General features: G+C 35.8%; 1 protein-coding gene and 1 long non-coding RNA gene across 2 annotated transcripts; one reads left to right on the forward strand and one right to left on the reverse strand.

Moving 5' to 3' along the window:
* Positions 1 to 3,457: 3,457 nt before the first annotated feature.
* On the reverse strand, positions 3,458 to 4,145 carry LOC148785023 (uncharacterized). The gene is made up of 3 exons (XM_088875190.1): positions 4,032 to 4,145; positions 3,774 to 3,950; positions 3,458 to 3,655 (listed from the first exon to the last, which is right to left on the reverse strand). Exons 1-3 carry the CDS (start codon positions 4,143 to 4,145, stop codon positions 3,458 to 3,460), a joined length of 489 nt encoding a protein of 162 aa, XP_088731316.1.
* A 4,956-nt stretch (positions 4,146 to 9,101) lies between these two features.
* On the forward strand, positions 9,102 to 10,853 carry LOC148785024 (uncharacterized). The gene is made up of 3 exons (XR_016062928.1): positions 9,102 to 9,152; positions 9,671 to 9,733; positions 10,593 to 10,853. It is a non-coding gene; the product is annotated as an uncharacterized LOC148785024 (long non-coding RNA).
* Positions 10,854 to 22,770: the final 11,917 nt, after the last annotated feature.

The following is a 22,770-nucleotide window of genomic DNA, read 5'->3' on the forward strand; positions in this document are numbered from 1 at the left end:
ATGATGAAATAACCACTCCTTTATGTTCATCATGGTGATAAATTCAACTCCTTCTTAACTTGCTCCAACTTCCCTCAAATGGGCTTAAACTTCAAGTATAGATCGAGCTCGATTTAATCAAATTAAATTTAGCCTAACTAAAGTCCATTCGATAATAATTAATTAAATTATTTTTAGCCCATCTAAGTCCAATGATTCATTTTATCCAATTAATAAATCTAAGTCCAAACTCTAATTAATGGATCCAATCAATTAATTAAGTCAAACTAAATAAATTAATCCAATTAATTTAAAGGTGTTAGGCCTAAAATTAATTAATTCTATTAATTAATTATTGAGTCATCCATCAAATGGACTATTAAATAAATGATCCAATCATTTATATATTCTCCTTGAATTAGTTTAATTCAATTAAATTAATTTGTTTCTTCTCGAGTTAATTCTAAATTAATTCCACCAATTCCATAGTGATTTGTGTGTGACTCTTTAGGTTCATCCTCAGCTACACTTGGGCATTGTGTTCAAAACAAATAATTAATTAAATCTAATTTAATTAATTATTTTCAATTAACCGTTAATCAGAAATGTCCGTCACCATGGGTGGTCGTCTGGCAACGGTCCATGACACTAGAAACTAAGTGAATGTTGGCATGAACATTTAGGCTCTCGAGTTCCAAACAAATATTGTCCTTCCGTTGACGCATAGAATTAGGCGTCGGTTTTCATCTTGGACCAGGCAACTATGTTGGATATTGAGATGTGTTTATTCTATGATCGACAAAGAAAACCATTTCCTATTCAACCAATTGCTATGACCATAGACTTAGAGAGTCTAAACCATCTTAAAGCACATAGGAGATTTATCCATCATATACTGATAGGGGACGAATTCTATCTTGAAATCCACTATCCTCAATAAATTATCCAATTACACTGGACAAGACTTATAATGACCACATCAAAGAAACAGTCATCTCTCGCCAAATTCAAGATATAACCATCATATGCATACGGCTGCCATGATTCCTCAAGTCCAAAGACTAATCCTGTACTATCAAAGCCGAGAATTATATTCATACTAATCAAGCCTCCAAGGTTTCCATATGACGATTCACACGAGTCAATTCAATCAGCTAACAACCTTGTCAACTAATCCACTAAAATTGCATAGACATCCCATGTCTGTCGCTGATTAAACACGGCACTCATCTAATGAATGAAATACTTGGTGCAAGTTTCTACAAGACACTCGATGCCAGTCTCGAAGTCCTTAACTTGGAACGTTTCACACCAACCCCTCAGAAGTTGGTTTTATAGCTCCCATCCAAGGAGCAACCCAACTACATGAGTTATTTAATTGGTCTATAGGCATTTGTTGTGACGTTAAAATATCGTTCAACGTAAATAGTAAACACAATAGGCATATGGTGCCACATATGAATGCTTACTACATTAATCAAAATAATATCACATTCATAATGATTGCTAAATGATTCCCAAAACCGTCAATCCAATTGGCTTTTTGGTCACCATTTCTAACAATATCTCACTTGATCTAAAGCTAATTACCCATACCCTTCAGACCTATCTGAGTAAGCAATCTGCAATATCTGCTCGGTCTCACGGGTCTACCATATTTTTTGTTGAAATGATGCGGTCCAACCGCACGTCACCTCTTCCTAGCATCGTTCTAAACCGATGGTGGCGTCTAAGAATATTCCTTGAATTTGTGATGAAATCTCGGCCCTTTTGCTTCTGTCATTGCCTGGTTGTTATCCTCTAGGTAACTACTGGCTTGGTCATGCTAGGCTCCATATTCAACCATTGAATCTGATTTTTCATTTAAAACATTTCCTGAGCAACTATTAAAATCACTATACATTTGTCTTCCATGGTGAAAACTATTGTGGCATCCCGCTTGAAACCATTCCAAGCCACCACATCACCATTAAGTCTGAATGAATATTCAAATTGAGATAAGCCACCATTCACGTATAACTGGAAGCTACTATTGCCATAGCCTTTCAGAATCAACTCTCCATTGACTTGCATTAAGAACACTTCTTTAATCCTTATTCAGGTACTAAAGAGTAATCTTAACTCCTATCAGTGCCTTCTCGATACAGTCCCAATATCCATTGTTGTGCTCAAAGCACACACAATATTCAGTCTAGTGCATCAGACTACATACCATGTTGTCAACAACAAAAGACATAAGGGATGTCAAACATCTTTCTAAGTTCCTCATCAGTCTATGAAGACTGAGTTTTGGAAATCTTAACCCTATGATAAGGGAAGGAATCTAATTCTTTCATGGAGAATTGCGTGAATAATGTTTGTGCTTCAGCGTTTCCCAATATCTTCATATCATTCCGAATGAGAAAGATGTACACACCTAAAACACTAGGAACACAACTAAGCTCCCACTGACTTTCCAACTCATTCTCGACCTCAGTCATATCCTTCATGATTTTGTCTAGATGAATATTCCAAATACAGGAAGTTTCAAACGTAGTTTGTACTCTATGTCAAATCTCATAGTTCCAAGCCGTTCATCCAACCTGATGTCCTTTTCGCTTCTCCTTAATGTCAATTGACTGGTCAGACTAGAAACCTGTCCCTATTAGGTAACTAAGGTGTTTTAGTCATCTCTCAGGAGGCTGGAATATCTTGAGTTAGTGGAAAAGTTCGATTACAAATGATGTTTGCTACATTTGACTAAGGTGTCTCTCCACTTGATTCCTTAAGGAGCTACTCCTCACGTTAGTTATCCAATGAAATTCAATTTCCCTTAGGATAACAAATGAACCTGTATAAACCTAGTTTGCTTCCAACTAATCCCTTATTATATGTAGGACCATCCCATATACTAAAGTACGTTTGTGGAAATACGCTTGCCATGCCACACATGAGCCAAGGTAGTTTATGAAAAGAACAATCGAACCAAGTCCAACAAGGTTCTATCCTTCCTTTCTTAGAGACACCGTTCAATTGTGGCACTTCAAAGAAGGATTCCACTGAGTGAAAATTCCATTCTCATCAGATACTTCAAGAACCCCCACTAAATAAACAATACCTCGATCCAATTGAAGGATTCAATTTTGCAACCAGTTTGGTTCTCCACTTCAAGTCTAATTCTTCGAACCTTCCAAAGGTCCTTAGACTTTTGAACCCCCTTCTGGCTTTGTGTATTCAATGACTCATAGATATGTAATTGGATCCAATCCAATAGACCATTAACAAGCACACTTTATTCTACAAAACGCTTCTCGGTCCTCATCTTCCCATTGCCCATGCCTAGCTGCGCAAACACTTGCAATAGCTGACTCTGTCTTACCTTTCTTCCTCCTCCAGCATCCGCCCCTTTTGCCTTTCGCTTCTGAGGTCAATGCCTCTTACCAATACTGACGGCGTGACTTTTCAATTGTTGCCTCGTATGGACCAACATGTTTATCAACTAATGAAGGTCTTTGTCAAGCCCATTCATGTTATGGTTCACGATAAACGGGTCAAAAGAGAGAGAAAGAGACTGAAGGATCACGTCAATGTACGTCTCTTTTTCAAGATCAACCTTGAATTCCTTGAGCTTCTCCAAAAGATGTAGCATTTTAACCTTATGCCTTTTGGACTGAAAAATGCTTTTGTCACAGCATATCTAATATATTGGTTGGAAACTGTATAAATCTGGCTCATGCCGAGCATTATTGATTGGACATCATCATGCCTATCGTACTGATTCTGAATGTCATTGACGCCAGTACGATACTGCGAACCTTCCGATTGTCCTCGTATGTGGACCCTTCTAGCAAGGCTCGAGGAAGAGACCTATCCAGAACATAAGTCTGGTTCTCAAAATCTAGGACAATCCTAAGATTTTGCAGCCAATCATTGTAGTTTGTTCCATTAAATTTATTAGTCTTAAGAATTGGAGTGTGTGGATTCTTAGATATCTACATCAAATGTAAACAAAAAATTAGTAGACTACTGTAATATTATATATCAAGCTTAAGAATTGATCTTCAGTCATTAACCCATCCCACTATTTCTTCAAAAGACCCACCACTCTCAAATGGGGTTTTCGAGAAACCATTTCCTGGTGAGCTTTGATTCCACAAACGCAATTCTCCATGCCCCGCTTTTACCATTCACACGGACAAAAGCGTTATGGGAGGTAACCTATACCATTCTCATCCAATGAGATTCCCAATTTATTTTGACTCGCCTCTTCACGTGATCCCGAGGACTCCAAGTGAATCACGCTACTTAGGGTCAGGCCCGACCCATCAACCAAACAAGCATCTCAACTGTTGCCCTCTACAACTCGTGAAACAAGGAAACAGAAGTATATTCCATTCGTTCACAATAATAGTGTAGTTTTCTTCCATTCCAAACGTGCCACTACACGTGAGACCACGAATGGGTGAAAGTAGCATCCACGCCACACTGTTGTGGATGGAAGGCTTGGATTTAATCAAACCATTTGAATTTCAATCCATTATGGGCCTAATATTTCACTTGGACCATCCAAGTGGGAGTTAAGTTTGTTGTAACCGAGACCTCATCATTATAAGATTTTGTATATCAGTTTTAATCGTTGAGTATAAATAGATACATTCGAAACACATCATACTCCAAATATTAAAACATACACCACATGCAAAAACAAGCCTAGCACGTCCCTGTTGGATGATCACAAGCCCAATCCTAAGTAACCCACTGACCTACAGTGAGTATACGATTCTAACTATTGAAAAATAGTAACCCATTATCATTCTAATGGGCCTTCCACTTTGTTCTTCTTCCGTCGTGGGCTGCATCCAATAAGCCTAGGTCTTCCTCTCCTTAGAAGCTTACATTTATTCAAAATAAATGAACTTCACAATACTAACTACACTCATTACAACTGAAATTGAAAACCCCAATCAAAAGTTCGAGGTAATACAAAAGGAGGGAGAAAGCAAGCCTTATTATTTCAAGTCTAGAAATAAAAGAAGGAATTAAAACAAAGAGGCACGTAGGCCTCACCCAACATAAAATTAAATCATGCATCCGGCCAATGGCTTTGTGATCATCCTCATTGTTTATTCAATAAATAATAACTAACACATTTGTATCAAATATAAACATTTTAAACAACTAAATAAAATCCATGTATTTAACAATAGATATCCAAAATCTTAAACCACGAACATGATTAAATGCAAAAAATAACATACTGATAATGCAATTAAAAAAATAGATATCAACCATAGATCTAATGTATATTTTTTTTGTTTGTTTGGAAATTATTTCTAAATTAATTTAAGGCATGATTTAATAATAGAAAATTCAATTTAATTAAAATTAAAATTTACCAAAATTAATAATTTTAGAAAAATTGCAGAAAATAGGATGCAATTTTTCAAAAAAAAGGCACAAAACGGCCCAGCTGTTCAGATCGCAGACGGCTGTCTGCTATTGGCCGCACGCGCGCCCCCATGCCTGCACGGTAGCAGGCGCGTGTGCCAGGCAGCGCGCGGGGCACTACCCGCGCGCATCCGGCCGCGTGCCTTGTTGGCTACTGACCGGTCGGCAGGGCAGCAATGGCCGTACAACTTTGTCTTTTCAAAATTCATTTTTTTTGAATTTTTACAATTAAAAATTAAAATAAAATCATGCATTTATAGAAAATCGAATTGTCAAAATATGCATATATATTTATAACTTAAAAACAATATTGATGCACATTTTTTAAACAAATAACTATGCTACGAAGCCATTAAACTTGCTTTTAAAAAGCAAATTGAATACGTTGTTCATGCTCAACACATAATAACATGTTGCTCCTAAAGCCATAACACCAAACTGCGCTCTGATACCACTGAAAGTATCAGTATAGCCTGAAAACGCGGCAGAAGCATGAAATAAAAAAAATTATTGAAAACAAATCAAATGGGTGTTCTCTTTGAAACTTTTGGGCATTCGGTATTTGTCAAAAAGCATAATAATCAACATATAAACATGCTAGACAAGTGGCTAGAGGATGAAACAAAAAGTATAGAAACAAAATATGAAACTTTACCTTTTTATTTCTATAGTTGAACAACAACATGAGTTGTTCCCTTTACGTTCTCCCGTTCACTATAGGATCCAAATTAGAACCCATCTAATTTGTCCACACCACACTAAGGAATAAATATAATTCTTTTTCAATTGCTAAATAGAACAAATAACAAGAAAAAAAAAATAACTCCAAACTAACACTATTGTTAGTGCTTTTGGAATGTTTTATTTTCTAAGTTGAATCCAATTCAATGTTGAACAAAAAGGAGAACATTTTTGGAGAGAAAAGAGAGCAAAAATTCGTGGCTAAGATATGCACGATATGTATGTAATTTTGTATATTACATATAATTGAATTGAAAATTCAATAACTAACAAGTTTGCCTCCAAGGCAACCTATACACACACATGCATATAACCTCCAACTATGATGAAATAACCACTCCATTATATTCATCATGGTGATGAGTTTCAACTCTTTCTTAACTTGCTCTAACATCCCTCAAATGGGCTTGAACTTCAAGTATGGACCGTGCTTGATTTAATTAAATTAAATTAAGCCCAACCAAAGTTCACTGGACAATAAATAATTAAATTATTTTTAACCCAATTAAGTCTAAAGATTCATTTAATCCAATTAAATAAATCTAAGCTCAAACCCTAATTAATTGATTCAATCAATTAATTAAGCCAAATTAAATAAATTAATCTAATTAATTTAAAGGTGTTAGTCCAAAATTATTAATCCAATTAATTAATTCTTGAGCCACCATCAAATGGACGATTAAATAAATGATCCAATCATTTATATATTCTCCTTGAATTAATTTAACTCAACTAAATTAATTTGTTTCTTCTCGAATTAATTCCAAATTAATTCCATCAATTCTATAGTGATTTCTGTATGACTCTTTTAGGTTCACCCTCAGCTAGACTTTGACATTGTGTCCAACTCAAATAATTAATTAAATTAAATTAAATTAATTATTTTTAATTAATCATTAATCAGAAATGCCCGTCACCATGGGTAGTCATCTAGCAACGGTCCATGGCACTAGAGACTAGGTGAATGTTGGCATGAACATTTGGCTCTCGAGTTCTATACAGGTATGGTCCTTCCTTCGACCATCTCCTGGCCTTCGTCTAGGGCATGAAATTGGGCGCCAGTTTCGGTTCTGGACCAGGCAACTATGCTGAATACTTGAGATCCGTTTACTCTGTTGATCGACAAAGAAAACCATTTGCCATACGACCAATCGCTATGGCCATAGATTTAGAGAGTATAAACCATCTCAAAGTGAATAGGAGATATATTGATCATATACTGATAGGGTACAGATTATGTCTTGAAATCAACCATCCTCAATACATAATCCGACTACACTGGACAAGTTATAATGGCCACATCAAAGACATAGTCATCTCTCGCGAGATCCAAGATACAACCATCATATGCATGCGACTGCCATGATTCCTCAAGTTCAAGGACTAATCATGTATTATCGCAGTCGGGAATTCTAATCATACGTACCAAGCCTATGAGGCTTCCTTATGACGATTCCCGCAAGTCGCTCAATCAGGTAACAACCTTGTCAACTAATCCACTAAAATTGCATAGACATCCCCAATGAATGTAATACTTAGTGCAAGTATCTACAAGACTCTCGATGCCCAGTCTCGAGGTCCTCGACTTGGAACATTTCAAAGTAATCCTTAGAAGTTTGTTTCATAGTTTCCATCCAACGCGCAACCCAACTACATGGGTTATTCAATTGGTCTGTTGGCATTTGTTGTGATGTCAAAACACCATTTCAACGTAAACCATGAGCACAACAAACACATGGTGCCACAGATGAATGCTTACTACATTCATCAAAATAATATCATATTCTTAAATATTGCTAAATGATTCCCAAAATATCCATCCAATTGACTTTCTGATCACCATTTCTAACATACAGGACTAAATTGAAAATGAACCTATTATATGGGGATCATAAATGTGATTTTCCCTCTACTTGACAAACTCGATGTAATGTAATATTATCCAATGAATAGAAATAAGTATTCATTATTGGCTTTATCATTTTTGTACTCATTTAATGTGAGACCCCCTCCGTAATCACATTCAATTACCCTAACAAACTCATATTTATCCCAATAAGATAACTCATCTTTTATCTATATTTATATAAACCTCAAATGAATAGGATATTACATTAAAAATTTTTGGTATAACATTGTTATATCTATTTAGCTAGAGGTCTCGACTTAATATGGCATTGTTGACCCACCTATACGATTAAAGCCGAGTTCTCAACTCAGTAAGTATTAGCTAATTAGCATATATATATATATATATTCACATAATGGCACGTATAACATAAACCCAATTCTATTTCCTCACCACAATCAACCAGTATTCTTTTTTATAATAACGAAACTTCAATTTCAATAATACCAATCAATTAATACTTATAACATACTATCATGGAATCCCGAAGTAATAATGTCAATAATCAAGCGAAACCAATATCAGAAACAAACACCATCCACAACATGATTCATACATCATTAAAATTTAATTCTCTTAATTATTAATTATTTCCTTCTGGCCCCACTTAACCTAATTGAATCATATTCAATGGTTTGTGTGACGTCCGTAGAATTTTTCACGTAATTGGGAGACCAATTGGTAATCATTAAAAATTTAAATTTAATTAGTAAATAAATTATAGATTAAATTTGGAATATAATAAAATTTGAACGGGTTAAATTGAAGTTCGTTATAATATTTGGGAGCAAACTATAGTAATTAAGAAAATTAGGAGGAACGTGAAAGGTATTTTAGAAAAGTATAATTAAATAAAATAATAATAATATTATATATAAAATAATATATATACACAACTCTATATATATAATAATATACATATATATCTAAAGTGAAAACAAAAGTGGGTGAGGATGAGAGTGGGGTCCACCGCCCACCCCACACCTCTCTCCTCTCTCTCATTATATATAATATATATAGGATTTGCATTATGTAACATAATTACATCTTTAGGGAAATTTGCAATCTTTCACTGCGGCGACGAAGAAACAGAGAGGTCAGAATTTATATTTTAATTTTTATTAATTTATATAATAATATTATTCAATTAGTTCGTTTATTAAATATTGCTTATATTGAGCGATGTGCTATTTAATCGGAGTATTTTATACTTTTGGCTATTTAAATTGACGTTGAATTAAATATCATATTTGCTATAAAAATACTATTGTTGGGCAATTAAATTATTTGATTTGTTAGATTTAATTATTATTATAGTTAATTTATACAATTCCATCGGAATGATTAACCAAATATGTAATTCTATGTATTATTGCTTAATTAAATTGTATAGCAACGATAAATTGACAGAAAATTCATAGAAATGTTTCGAAAAGTTATATTTAAAGAATATTATGTTATGAAAGAGAGAAAATGAGGTTCCAGTGGTAATATGATTTACGAATGTTATTAAAAATGATAATTATAAATATATAAGGGGTTTGATTAAGTGAATTCTTATGAATTATTTGGTAAATTAAATATATTGATTATACGTATAACATTCTATTATAGGACGTGACGACAAAGTAGAGGGTTGAGCAGTCCCTCGTGAATCGAAGTATTTTGGGATTTATGGTAAGTATAGTTAATTGGACTTATATATATATGTTTTATATATGTTGGTTTCTTGGATGTGGTCGTGAATCTGGCTTTATACTTATGTGGATTTCGTATATTGATTGTTTATATAATTAGTTGTGGATTATTTATTACATTTCCTTAATATCAATGGAATTGCTACTATGTGTCATGTGTGTTTGTAATGGATGGACGTGAGAGTGGTATGATTACGTGATCGTATAATTGATTGTTGTATGAAATCAAATTGAAAGTTATTATTGAGGAAGTAATTATTATAAAGAATAGAATGATGATTCTGAATTGAAATAAAAGATGATGCTTACCTAGTTGGGAACACAGTCAATGGTTTATGAAAATGTGATTGATGATAATATGAAAAATATATGATTTAAACTAGGTACTATGGCGCGTAGGGTACCGGGGTATTTCGGGGCAGCAGGGAATATCCTGTGCTGTTAGCTACACACTGGGGTGGTGTGGGGGTACCATGTTTGTTGTGATGTCCTGTGCTATATTGCTACACAGCTGGAGTAAAAGAGTGTGGGGATATCACACAGCGGGTATCCTGTGCTGTGTATGATATGATGATGGCCGGCGAAAACCATTGACTGATGTACTCCAGCTAGAGTAAGTGGGGCCCTTAACTAATAAATGATAACGAATGAATATTATGTCGTGGATTGGTTTACAGTTGTGAGTATGTATTACTGCTTATATCTGATGTTGCTGTACGACGAATGACTTTTGTCGGTGTGACTGCATGTACGTGAATCTTTGTCTGTGTATATATATATATAAATTTATAGCTATACTTATTGAGTAGGCAGCTCATTCCCTGCCACGTACTTTTCAGGAGATAGGTCACACTGATTAGCCACATTGGACTTTGAGCGATGCCGTCGTCTTTATTAGGTGGGTCAACCGTGACTTCTGAAGCTAGAGTTTTTGATTGTTGGGTTGTTAAATATTTTGGTCTTTTATCGGGATTTGTGTTTTAAGTTGTGGTATGATTTTCCTTGAGGTTATGTACACGAGAACATCTAGTGAAGGTGAATATAAACTTTCGGAGGTATCCATTATCTTTTTTGGTATATATATATTATTAATAAATTAGAATTTATTTTACGAGTTGAAAGAGAATTACTTATAGAATGAGTTCTGATTAAAGAAAGGATGAAATAGTAATAATTCGAAGTAGCGAGTAGGGGGTGCTACAGTTTGCCAGCTCTCATCATCTTAATCAATATCATACAATTATTAGCACAGAGTACCTATCGTATGTGATATCCCCACATTGGCCAAATGTGTAGCAATCCCAGCATAGGACGTCACACCGAACCTGGCACCCCCACACCATTTCAGTTGTAGCTAACAATACAAGATATTCCCCGCTATTCGAAATACCTCGATACGCTTTGCGCCATGCTGTCTAGCTATAAATTCATTTTTCTCATATCATATACCGCATCATCATAACAACACACAACTCTTCATTAATCATATGACATCTTCATAAACCATTGAATATGCCCAGGTTAAGTAAATCATTCACGTTTTATCAAGTCCATATTTCAACTCCGATCGGTGCTCATCTCAGTGTATCATCTGCACATTAACAAGTTCACAAGTTGACTCTAGTCAATCATCAAATAGAAACGTGTGACAATCATTTATAACAACTCCATCATTTATTTTTATCCAACAACAAAATGGAGGTATCTCACAATTAATCTCCATACATATATATGTAGTATAGTCAACCATAGGCACAACCAATAATGATCATTTTTCAATCAACCATATAATTCAACTAAACACACAACAATTCCTAATCAAATCACATGTAGACAAGTTGATATTTATGTATACATACATATATATAGATCCAATTAACTTCACTTACCTGAAATTCCAAATAGTTTAGCTAATAGAAGAATCAATTCAACCCTCTTCTTTATTCTCGCATTCTATAGTAAATTATAAGATATATATATATAATCAATACATTGTAAATATTGTAAATTTAAATAAAATATTATATAATATTCATATAATTTTTCAAAAATATTTTAATATTCTATTGTATCAAAAACCAATCCTTCTTTCCATTTTCTTTTAAATAACTAACCTTTTTAAGCTTCCGAGGTATATATTTAATTCGTCAAACAACTCCAAAGAATTTATTTAATCTAACCCCCTCTTATCTTTATAACTATCGTTCTTAATAACATCCCTAAATTGAATTATCATGAGAATCTCATTTTCTTTTTAATAATCATAATATTTCTCAATTATAATTTTCGGATATTTCTTAAATATCATTTTCGAATATTTCTACGAATTTTCTATCAATTTCTTGTTACTATAAAATTTAATTAAATTCCAATGCATATAATTAAGTATTTAGTCAATAGGCCTGATAAAATTGAGTAACTTAACTATAGTAATAATTAAATCTAGCTAACCTTATAATTTAATTAACCGATTATAACATTCTTAAGTCAAATGTGGTATTTGATTACACACTAATTTAAATGGTAAAACTAATAAAATTTTCAATTAAACATTACGTGGATCAACATAAATTACATTTAGTAAATCAACTAATTAAATAAAATAATTATATAAATTAATATAAATTAAAATTATAAATTTTCCATACCGGTTTACGTCCGTGAATGTGTGAAAATGTGTGTTTTTGTAATTTGTGGTGTGTGTGTGTATGCAAAGTTCATGTTTCAAAATAAAGGGGTGAGGCGGTGGGGGTGATAGCAACCACCCACCATATTCTCTCTCTATCTCTTTCTCTTATTTAGTTTTAATTTGTTTAAACTTTTTCAAAATACCCATTTATATCCTACCTAATTTTTTAATTAATATAATTTGCTCCCAAGTTATAATGAGCTTCAGTTTGTTTCTTTCAATTTTAATATATTCGAATTTCAACCTATAATTTAGATATAATTAGATTTAAATTCTAAATAATTATCAATTAATCTCTCAATTATATGTAAAATCTTATGGACGTCACATTTAATTATGTTGAAATCTGTTAACATCAAAACAAAGCCTACAGACCATTTAGGCAATCCATGCAGTTGGATCACGCATTAGATATCGGTTATGAAATCAACTGATGAGGGTTCAATCTGAAACGTTTCAAATCAAGGATCTTAAGATTTGGCATCGAGTATCGTACGGATACTTGCACTAAGCATTGGACCTTAGGTTTATTTTAATTTAATTAAAATAAAACACGATGCAACTAAATAAAGACCCATTGGCTATAAGGTTCACTTTCATTGTTGGAAACTAAATTTGACAAGGTTGCGGTATTGAAAAGTGCAATTTGGGTGTATATGGTATGATTAGATCATACCATGTAGAGAGGGGCTTGCCTTATAGGATTGAGTGAGAATGAATCTAAATATATTTCCAATCTCCTATATAGACCATATATACGTGATCTTGTACAATATATCACATATAGAAGAGAACATAACATAACTCTAACCCTACCTAGCAAAATCTGATGCCCCCCATTTCTCTCTATCCCAATAATTCTCTAGCTCTCTTTGATCTAGTAATAAGTGAATAGTTGTAGAGAATTGTGATAAAAAAAGTACAGGAAAAAATCTAGAAACCTCTCCTGTGATAATGGAAATGTTCAAAAAACCCCTTGTGAAAATTAAATTATCAATTACCTCCCCTGTGATATAAAATAATGTTCAAAAAATCCCCTCCGCACTGAATTTGAACCACACGCGGTTTGACTGCGAGTGGGCTATTAAAGTACACCTATGGTCCCAAAGTTTTCCAGAATTTCAGCAGTATTTGGTCTCTTATTCATATCTTCTTGCTTATTACTAATAATCAACCCCTAACGCTAAAAATTGGTCCAACATGCTTCTGAAATAAATTAAGACCCCATAAAGTCATACCTTGGTTTGACCGCCTTGCTTTCGGGTATTCTAAGTCCTCGATTTTACAGGCTTCTCCCAACCACACTACTGCAATAGATGGTTCGTAGGTACTTGACTCCTTCAGTAACAAAACAGCACAACCCTATTTCGTTTCCTACCTTCGGGCGTAAAAGGATTCCAATATAGGAACTTAATAAAATTTTGGACAAACAAGTTGAACAGAGGCCTGCTTTTATTGAAAAAATAAAGAAAATATTACATAGATATTATTCCTCCGTTGGAGGAGACAACTGTTTAGCCTCTCATGGTATAGAGGACTTGACTCGTTGGGGAAACCCCCATAAACTGAAAAATTAAAAATACTACAGAATATTGAAAAAGACTCAAATGCTTTGAAGAGTAGGAGAAGTTTTTCTGATGATCCCCTTCTGTTTCCTTGCATCTTTATTTATAGGCGTCCGCGGACTTGAAATTCGGACTCCAAGCTTATTTTGTGATGATGTCATTGCGTTCGTCATTGCCTTGTGATTTCCAGCTGTATGTCATAATGGTTTGTCGGTCACATGATTTCCAGCTGGCTGCTTTGCTGACTGTTAGCTTTTGTTGCTTTCTGCCGACAGTCTTATCCTCTCGATTTTTTACATCGTTTAACTTTTAGTTCTCTTGATAAAAATTTTTCTCTTTCCCTTATCTTGGTCCGATCGGGTTTATTTTTCGTGACCCGAATCTTTATCCGGAATAGGGGCTTTTCTTGTTTCTCGCAGCAAGGACACAAATGGTTATGCCATTGCCCAACATGCAACATGTTGCATGTCTTCATCCTTGTGGCTTCGGTTGCTGGCAGCTTATTTTCCCAGATTAACATCCTCTTTTTTTCGAATAAGCTTTCAGCAAACTTCGTGCTTTTTCCTGTCATGGAATTTAATAGGAATGACCATTCACTTTGTTTGAGAAAATCGTGAATGGATACTTGACTTTGTCCATCTCTGTGAGACAGACCCATAGTCCCCAAGCTCTCCTGGTAGAGATACTATCTTCACTAATGGCTGATACCAAGGGAGCTTGTCCTGAGGTAGCTTTGATTTTGTTGAAAGCTACCATATCTGGTCTCTGCAGCTTCATGAAATGGAATGCTGGATGGGACCCCTTTCTTGTAGTTTCTGGAGCTACTAAAATAAATTTTATCTCCAAAACATCACCTCTCTTCAAGTGGGGGTTGTTTTGCCATGAATCAAAGACCGCCCCACTAATCCACTCCGAAAGTTTTGAAATTTTCGAAAAACTCGGTGACATAGTATGAACTGAAGCAAGAGCTCCAAAATTATACCATTCTCTGACATCTTCTGGTTTAGACCATTCTAATATCCAGACTCTGTTATATTTTTCGGATGTTTCGATAATGGTCTTGCCTGGGTTCACTCCTTTGCGGAAAATTAATTTTTCCCACATACGTTGATAATCCTACCAAGCAGAAGAAGATATTAATTTGTTAGTATTAGCCTTAGAGGTGTCTGTCATTGGTCTAAGGCTAATCTCTCCCTCTTTAACCCCAGAGATGCTGGGTTGACTTGAACCTACAGGAGTTTGCACTTCCTGTGATTCAATTGTTGCCGTTTCACCAGAGTCTGGTGATGGCCTTGTGCAATCGGTACTTGAATCTGACGCTACAGGTGTAGAGCTCTGTACTCTAAAGGCATGTTTTGGGTCATGCTCCCTCAGCTCGTGAGTCATCCCCGAAGGTGACGCCTTCCGAATTGGTTCTCTTAAGTCGTTCCATAGCGAGGTGGATGCTAATAAGGAACTCCTTATTACGACCTGGACAGTGTCTAGATCAGTTCTTTGAATTTGTCCGGCAACTTGAGCATTCACCACTAGCTGTCTGAACTTTCTGTCAAGCTCCTCGAGGTTTTTTCCGAAAGTGCTTGAGTCTCAACATGATGGAGTTTGCTTCAGATGCCTCCATCTCTCGTCAGGAAATCTGCAAGAACATTTTCATGAGATTTTATAACGATAATATTATAACAATAATATTGGCATTCAGCTTGCCATCTGATAATACGAGTTTTCTCTATTTTTGAATCTAATTTATTCTTTAAGAAAGCTTTGACATTAGTATTATCAACTTTTAAAGTGAATTCTTTAGCGAGTAAAAATAAAGGCCATTTCTTGAAAGTCTTCCAAACCGCAAAGAATTCTTTCTTGTTTATGTGCCAAACTTTGGCTTGTTGTTCTGAGAACAACCCTTCGGTATATCTGCAGGGTTCTTCACCTGTAGTTGTCTTCTTCATAAGCACCGCCGCCCATCTATAGTCATTGGCGTTTGTGTAGACTACCAATTCATCCCCATCTTGCGGTATAGCAAGCTTTGGAAGGTTACTGCAAACTTGTTTTAGCTCACGAATCCTTTTGGTGTGGATTTCTTCCCATTTCCACTTTGAACTCTCCGTTTCTTTCAGAAGTGGTCGGAAATCCTTTCTGTATCTTGCAAGATCCTTAATGAAGATTCCTGCAAAATTAACAACTCCCAAGAAGCTTTGCAATTGCTTCTTGTCTTTGAGTACATTTGAAAAATTGCGGATTTTCTCCACAATATGATCCTGCAACTCAATCCCTGTTTCATCAATAAGGATTCCTAAAAATTCAATCTTATTGACTGCAATAGTGGCTTTCTTTTCAGAAAGTACTAATTGTTCTCTATAGCATGCATCGAAAAATATTTCAAGATGCTTAATATTTTCTTTCATATTTTTTGATGCAATTAGTAAGTCGTCAATATAGACAAACATGAACTTAAAATAATCTTTGAAAACATTATCCATTTTTCTTTAAAATATCTGGGGCACATTAGCCAAACCCATTGGAAGCACATTCCAGATATACTGTCCCTGTGGTGTGGAGAATGCAGTAAATTTCTTTGATTCATTCTCCATCTTAATCTGATAAAACCCACATTTGCAATCGAATTTAGAAAACACTTTTGCTCCTTTAATGCAATCAATTAAGTGTTCTCTACTAGGAATGTAATAACTATCAAATTTTAATATCTTATTAATACCTTGATAGTTAATAACCAACCTGGGATTACCTATTTTTATTTCACCATGGTTTCTTACCAGAAATCCAGGGCTACTGTAGGTAGAGACTCCGAGTTCAATGAGTCCAAGACTGATATGCTCTTTGATTATGATTTGCATATCCTTCTTATCCTCCATGTTCATCTGGATAGGTTTGTATCGAACATACTCGTATTTGCACTCTTCTTTGATCTTCAGAGTAGCTTCGATTTTGTTCCTATCCCACCAAGCCAGAGAATTTTCACTGAAGTTCCTCTAAATAAGCCTCTTGACATTCTCAAGAGAAAACCTGCTTTCTTCGCTGATGTCTAGCGATTTCATTTCCAATAGTGCTTCTTTAAGGTTCAGAATTTCCTCCTCGGATTCCTTATAGAAGCTATCCCTATCTATGAGTCCCTACTACCTGAAAGACAAAAGGACCTTACCAAATTTTCTCTTATCCTGCATTTTTGGATGAGTTAATCTGGCATCAAAATCACCACGTTTGCTGCGAAATTTTATTGGCATTATCCTATTAAATGCTTTTTCTCTTTGCAACACCTGTATCTCACTACCACAGTTAGTAGTAAAGATTAACAGATTCCTATGATTATCCTGCATATATCTTTCAAATGTTTGTATGAAATTGTTACCTAGCAAGATATCGGCACCTGTATCATTAAGTATATACGAGGTGTTTTTACCCTAAACCAAGGTGATCCAAATGCTCCTCCAATCATGATTTTGGCTTCTCATATACCTTATTGAGTATTAGGATTTTTTGCGAAAAATCCCTTCCTGCGATAACCGGTAAGGTTTCCCTTGCTTTCATAGGAAAAACTCCGGGTTTTGCCGTGCAAATTCCTGATCCTGAATCAATATAAGCTGCAAAATATTCTGTCTTATATTGATCATATAGAATACCAACAGATATGTATATGGAAAAGGGACTCGTCATTCAATCCTTATGGTAACACCATCAAGACTGAATTCCATTCCGTTACCTTTTCTTCCCCATAGTTTAAGATCTTCGAGGAAACTTAACCCCAAAGTCATACTCTCATTTTCTCGTCCTGCAATACCTGCAACTAAAATTTCATGGCCTGCTATTTCTAGCATGCCCTCATATTTTCCAACAGCAGGTTGCTGCAAATGATATAAATCATCACAGGCAAAATAATTCTCTTTCTTAGTGATGTCGAATATAACTTGTATTTCTTTCCATCCTTCAGGGCATCTAAGTTTTACGTTATCTACCCTAATCTCTTGAGGAGTTAAAGCTTTTAATAACTTTTTCTCCTTTCCTTTGTAGCCTATAATCCTATCTTCTGAAAAGGACATCCGACTACTAAACTCAGTCCTAGAGCTAAGTGTCCGGTCTAAGACTGGGTGATCTTTTATAATAATATCAACACCACCTATTCTAGGTATCCTAATAGGGTCTGGTGTCATTACCTTAGCGAACTCCTTGAAAATCCTAGGAATCTCAATATACTCTTTCCTAAGAAACAAATCTAAATAATGGGTATTGAAAAGGGCATATGCAATTCCATAGGTTATAGAATATGGTCTATTTCCTTCTTTCATTAGATCTTTTCTTTCAAAATCTTGATGAGGGGTAAGACTCTACTGAAATCTTGGTCTGCTAGGTTGTATGCAATCCTAGGATGAATGTCAAACATCAATTTTCCTGTGTACAAATTTCCTATCATTGTTCCAAGACAACCATCTCTTAAGTTATTTATTCTTCTATCCATTATCGATAAATGTATTTCTGAATCAATTTCTTCCTTAAAAGTTGCTTTTATTACTACTTCAATAGCCCCTATATGGATCCATTTCATAGTAATAGCTACTTCTTCTCTAAGCTTACTCAATTCTTCAAGAATTTTTTCTTTAGGAATTAACTGCATTTCCATCACATTACCAGTAAGTTCCATAGGTATAGCAAACTCATCTGAACTTACTATGTAGATTATGTGATGCTTCCTTTAGTTCAGTCCTATCTGCTTCAGGACTTTCCCAATTCCTCTAATCTTAAATCCATCGTATGAGCTGAGGTTGGAATCTTGACGCATGATTCTTTTCATGGTTTTGTTTGACACCGTCATTCTGGAAAAGAATCCTGATAGGCTTTCAGAAGTTTGAAGTCTATCTCCCTCGTTGTAATTATTCTGACTCGGTTGAAGATCCATCCGAATCAGTCTCTATTTCCTCTTCATGGACACTTTCATCTGAAGGAAGATTTTCGAATTGATAGATAGGTACCAAATCGCCATAGTATCCTGCATCTAGGATATCATCTGTGGCTTCAAATTTTCTCAATTCACTACGTTTCTGCGGGCAGTCGGGAGATATATGTCCTTTTGCTCCGCAAGTCCAGTAATTGCAGTCTTTGAAACTTTCATTGGCTCGGGTATAGGCCCGTCTGAAATTTTTTCTTGTAGGGGTTCTTCCAGTGGATCTTGCATCTGTTCGTCTACATCCTTGGGATGAAACCTTTGCTTGTCCTGTTCTTTGTCCAGATTTATATGTTCTAGCTTTGGACTTGGACCACCATGATCTCCTCGGGGAAAAGGTTCTTCTGGAACTCCTAGGGTAGGAGTCACTATTCTGCTTCCTCCCTTTCCTTGGCTCACTTGATTTTCCTATAATAGTTGGAAAAAATCATTGTCATCACAACAGAGAGGGGTTCGTTTGATTTTACCTCTCAGTCTTTTCATATTCTTCTGGATGGATGCTTGATAACACCAATCCTTCAGTTTATCTTTAAGGAAAGACATTCTTCGCGCCACTGAATCTAACTGTCCTTCAGGTACTTTGTATGACTGAATCAACATTTCCCTCCATGGACTGCATATCTTTGCGAAGAACATTGGAGCTGCTACTTCCATTGCTACTCCACTTTGAAAAAAGTACTTGCGAAACCAATAGACGTATTCATCTACTGCGCAAATACTTCTAAGTTCAAGGCTAAAAAGAGCCTGTGCATATCCTCTAGCCTTTTCTGCTCTACTTCCTTCGAAATATCCATCTCCGATGTGTATCTTGATAAGTCTATCTAGCCAGTCTGCTACCGCACCTTTTGAGTCTCCGACAAGGATGTTGGCTCTGGTATCTTCTGGGGTATTATCCTATCCGATCTTTACCGATCCGTCTAAGCTCAATTCCACAAGCTTTATGAAGTTTTCTTTGTCGAGCTCTAGGGTAGTTGCTGCTATCTTGATTGTTGCAACCCATTCGTCTATTAATTTCTCGGTATTTCGGAAATCGATAATATCCAGGTAGCCATATGGATGTAAGGGCTGGAGCATAGTAGCCCAAGATGTATTCTCCGGCACTCTTTTTGGATTTCTTCCTGGATTTTCCTTTAGCCTGGTTCCCACAAACGTTGGAGTGGCATTAGTGTGGAAGTCTGCACTTTCTCTAATCGGTTGATCCTGTGGAGGATCATTAGAGCATGTACTTCCCTCCGGCGGTGGTAATGCTGGAGTGATCTCATTCGTTTGGATATTGACTAAATCCACGACCCCGAGTTGGGAAAAGAATTCAGCCAATTCTTGTAGATCTGATAGATCCGCTCTTGTTACTTCCATTATTTTATAGATCCAATAGAAGCAATAATCAGATCTTCTCTTGACTTTGGTTTTGGAATCTCTATGGCCTTCCCCTTCTGGTGTAGAAGAGGTACTGTTCCAAGGGCGTCCCTGATTCGCTCTTGTCTGGATCTAGATGTCTCAAGGCTCTCTCGTTGATTTCTCTTCAGATCTGTAATTTCTGCCTTCAGATCTGTAAGACCCTTGTGTAGATCGGGAAGGATCTTAAGGACCTCGTCTACCTTTTGGCTTAAGGATTCTATTTTCATAGGTATATGTATTAACCTATATCCATAGTCTTGAACCGTCTTTTGTATCTCTCTTAGATCTTGAGAGATCTTTGATGTATCCGGCTCTAGTTCTTTCCAATCAGTCATAATTTTTAGACCTGAAATTATGCAAGAATTTACCCGTTCCGTTTCTCCTGGCTGGGATTCTACCATGGACTTCAGTGGAATGTATACGTCTCACTGCATTTCCTGGTAGTACTTGTCGGACTTCAAAATTTCTTAGCCACTCTTGTTTTTCTTCTGGCGTGAGAAGTTTTGAATCAATCCTCTTGAGACCATTGCCACATTTGTCAAGAATTTCCATGAGAAATTCTCTTCTTTGTATTTCCAGAATTTGGAAATATTCTTTATTTTCATAATAACTCGAACTTTCGTTCGGTTCCATTCTCTTTTGGAAAATCTCCTCCATTAGTGGATAAATAATATCAAAATGTAATATAATCATATATTTCTTCAATAAACCTAGGCTCTGATACCATTTTTCAAGGCTAGGGGATTAACACGCAATTAGAGGTGAGTAAAGACTAAATGTGCAAATTTTTCAGAAATTCATGGGAGTAAAATCGTTGACCAGGGAGCAGTGTGATATTTTATTCATAACACAGTGGTAGTTTTTGATATTAAAATTTTTATAGGGTTTTTTTGATATTTAGATAATCTAAGGGGGTCAAAATGAATTTGACCCAAAAAGTATATACTAATTCATAGTGTAATTCAGTTTTTATCACCTCATCCAAATTGATTTTGATTTCCTCTAGCAAGAAGATCAGGATCATTCTCCTCTTAGTGTGATGTGGATCATCTCTAGAGAACTTCTCATTTGGACTCTAAGATGAACGGGTCGGATATGGTTTGTCGGTTAAAATGCAAATGAAAGAGGTAATTTTCATTTACATAATGCGGCCTCTTTCATTCGTTTACCTATAGCCTGGTATCCAAAGAATTCTTGTTCTCTATTTTAAACCTCATACTACATCGAATGTCCGAGAACCACCAAGGGTACACCCCTCAGTCATAGGATCAAATTTTAATTATGCCTACTTTCTCGCTATTAGTTTCATTCACGCGCTTGCGCCGCCTGTTTCCAAGCTGATCCACTCCCTTTAGTGTTAGGAACATCACTAAGTTTATGAGTAAGACCTTTGGTTAGGAAACGACAATGATATTTCAAGATTGCCAGTGCAATAGTAGTGTAGTAATTGCAAAGTATTGAGAAGGCAATTTCCTACTAGTGCATGATTTGATGGAGCTAAGATTCTGCAGGGCTAATATAGAATTCGTAAGCTACGCATCGGTTCAAGCAACATGTGATTTGGAGGTTGGACAAGAGAGATGTGAAAAATGCATCCCTCGATCATTTAATGTCTACTGTTGGAATAAAAAAAAAAGTTTTTTAAACTTATTATAAAGGGAGTATGCATTGGAACCCTACTCATGTAGTAAGGAATTAAGTGAGCAAATAGGTCGTATGGACCCATATTTGGGCCAAGAGCCTATGTGTTGATGTAACGTTGCCCCACAAGCTGCGAGAATTATAGGACAACACCTCAAGCTGATCGAGTGAGGTAAGAACTCCAATGCCTCATGAACTAACTCATGACATGGGCTATTGGGTCTAAGCGTGCACAAGGTTTTGTCGGTTAAGATATGCGGTTCTGGGGGAAACGTAGCTATGAGCAAGTTGAGAAATCATGCCGACAAGCAAGAAGGCATGTTGTACATGCCGTCTGGGATCAACTTGTAAGGCTGGCATATTGAATGAGCTTCAGACATATGATGTAGCCCTACCTAGACGAAGAATGAAATACGGTCATGGTGACGACATGGGCCGATAATGCACTCAGTGAACGTTGGGCACGAGATGGTATAGGATTAGCCTACATTGCTGATATGGAGCAAGGATGCTCCTTACCATTGAGAGATGGGTCAGAAGAACCCGAGAATGTGGGCTAGATGTATAGCTGGCAAACTAGCTAGTTGAGGATGGACATGTAAACAAGCAAAGGTAGGAAGCTGTAAGCGTCGACGAACATGGGCATTGTGAATAGGCAAGTGTACGGGAACAAAGTGATGCAACAGGAGACATTCAGATATCGTGTTAGTGAACTTCAACCATCGATGTTGAAAGACTAGTGGAAAGTTGAGTGTAAAATGTGCCACACGGACGAA

Source organism: Sesamum indicum, linkage group LG11 (genome assembly GCF_026168435.1).
Source record: "Sesamum indicum cultivar Baizhima isolate 11 linkage group LG11, ASM2616843v1, whole genome shotgun sequence".
In the NCBI taxonomy this organism is placed as follows: Eukaryota; Viridiplantae; Streptophyta; class Magnoliopsida; order Lamiales; family Pedaliaceae; genus Sesamum; species Sesamum indicum.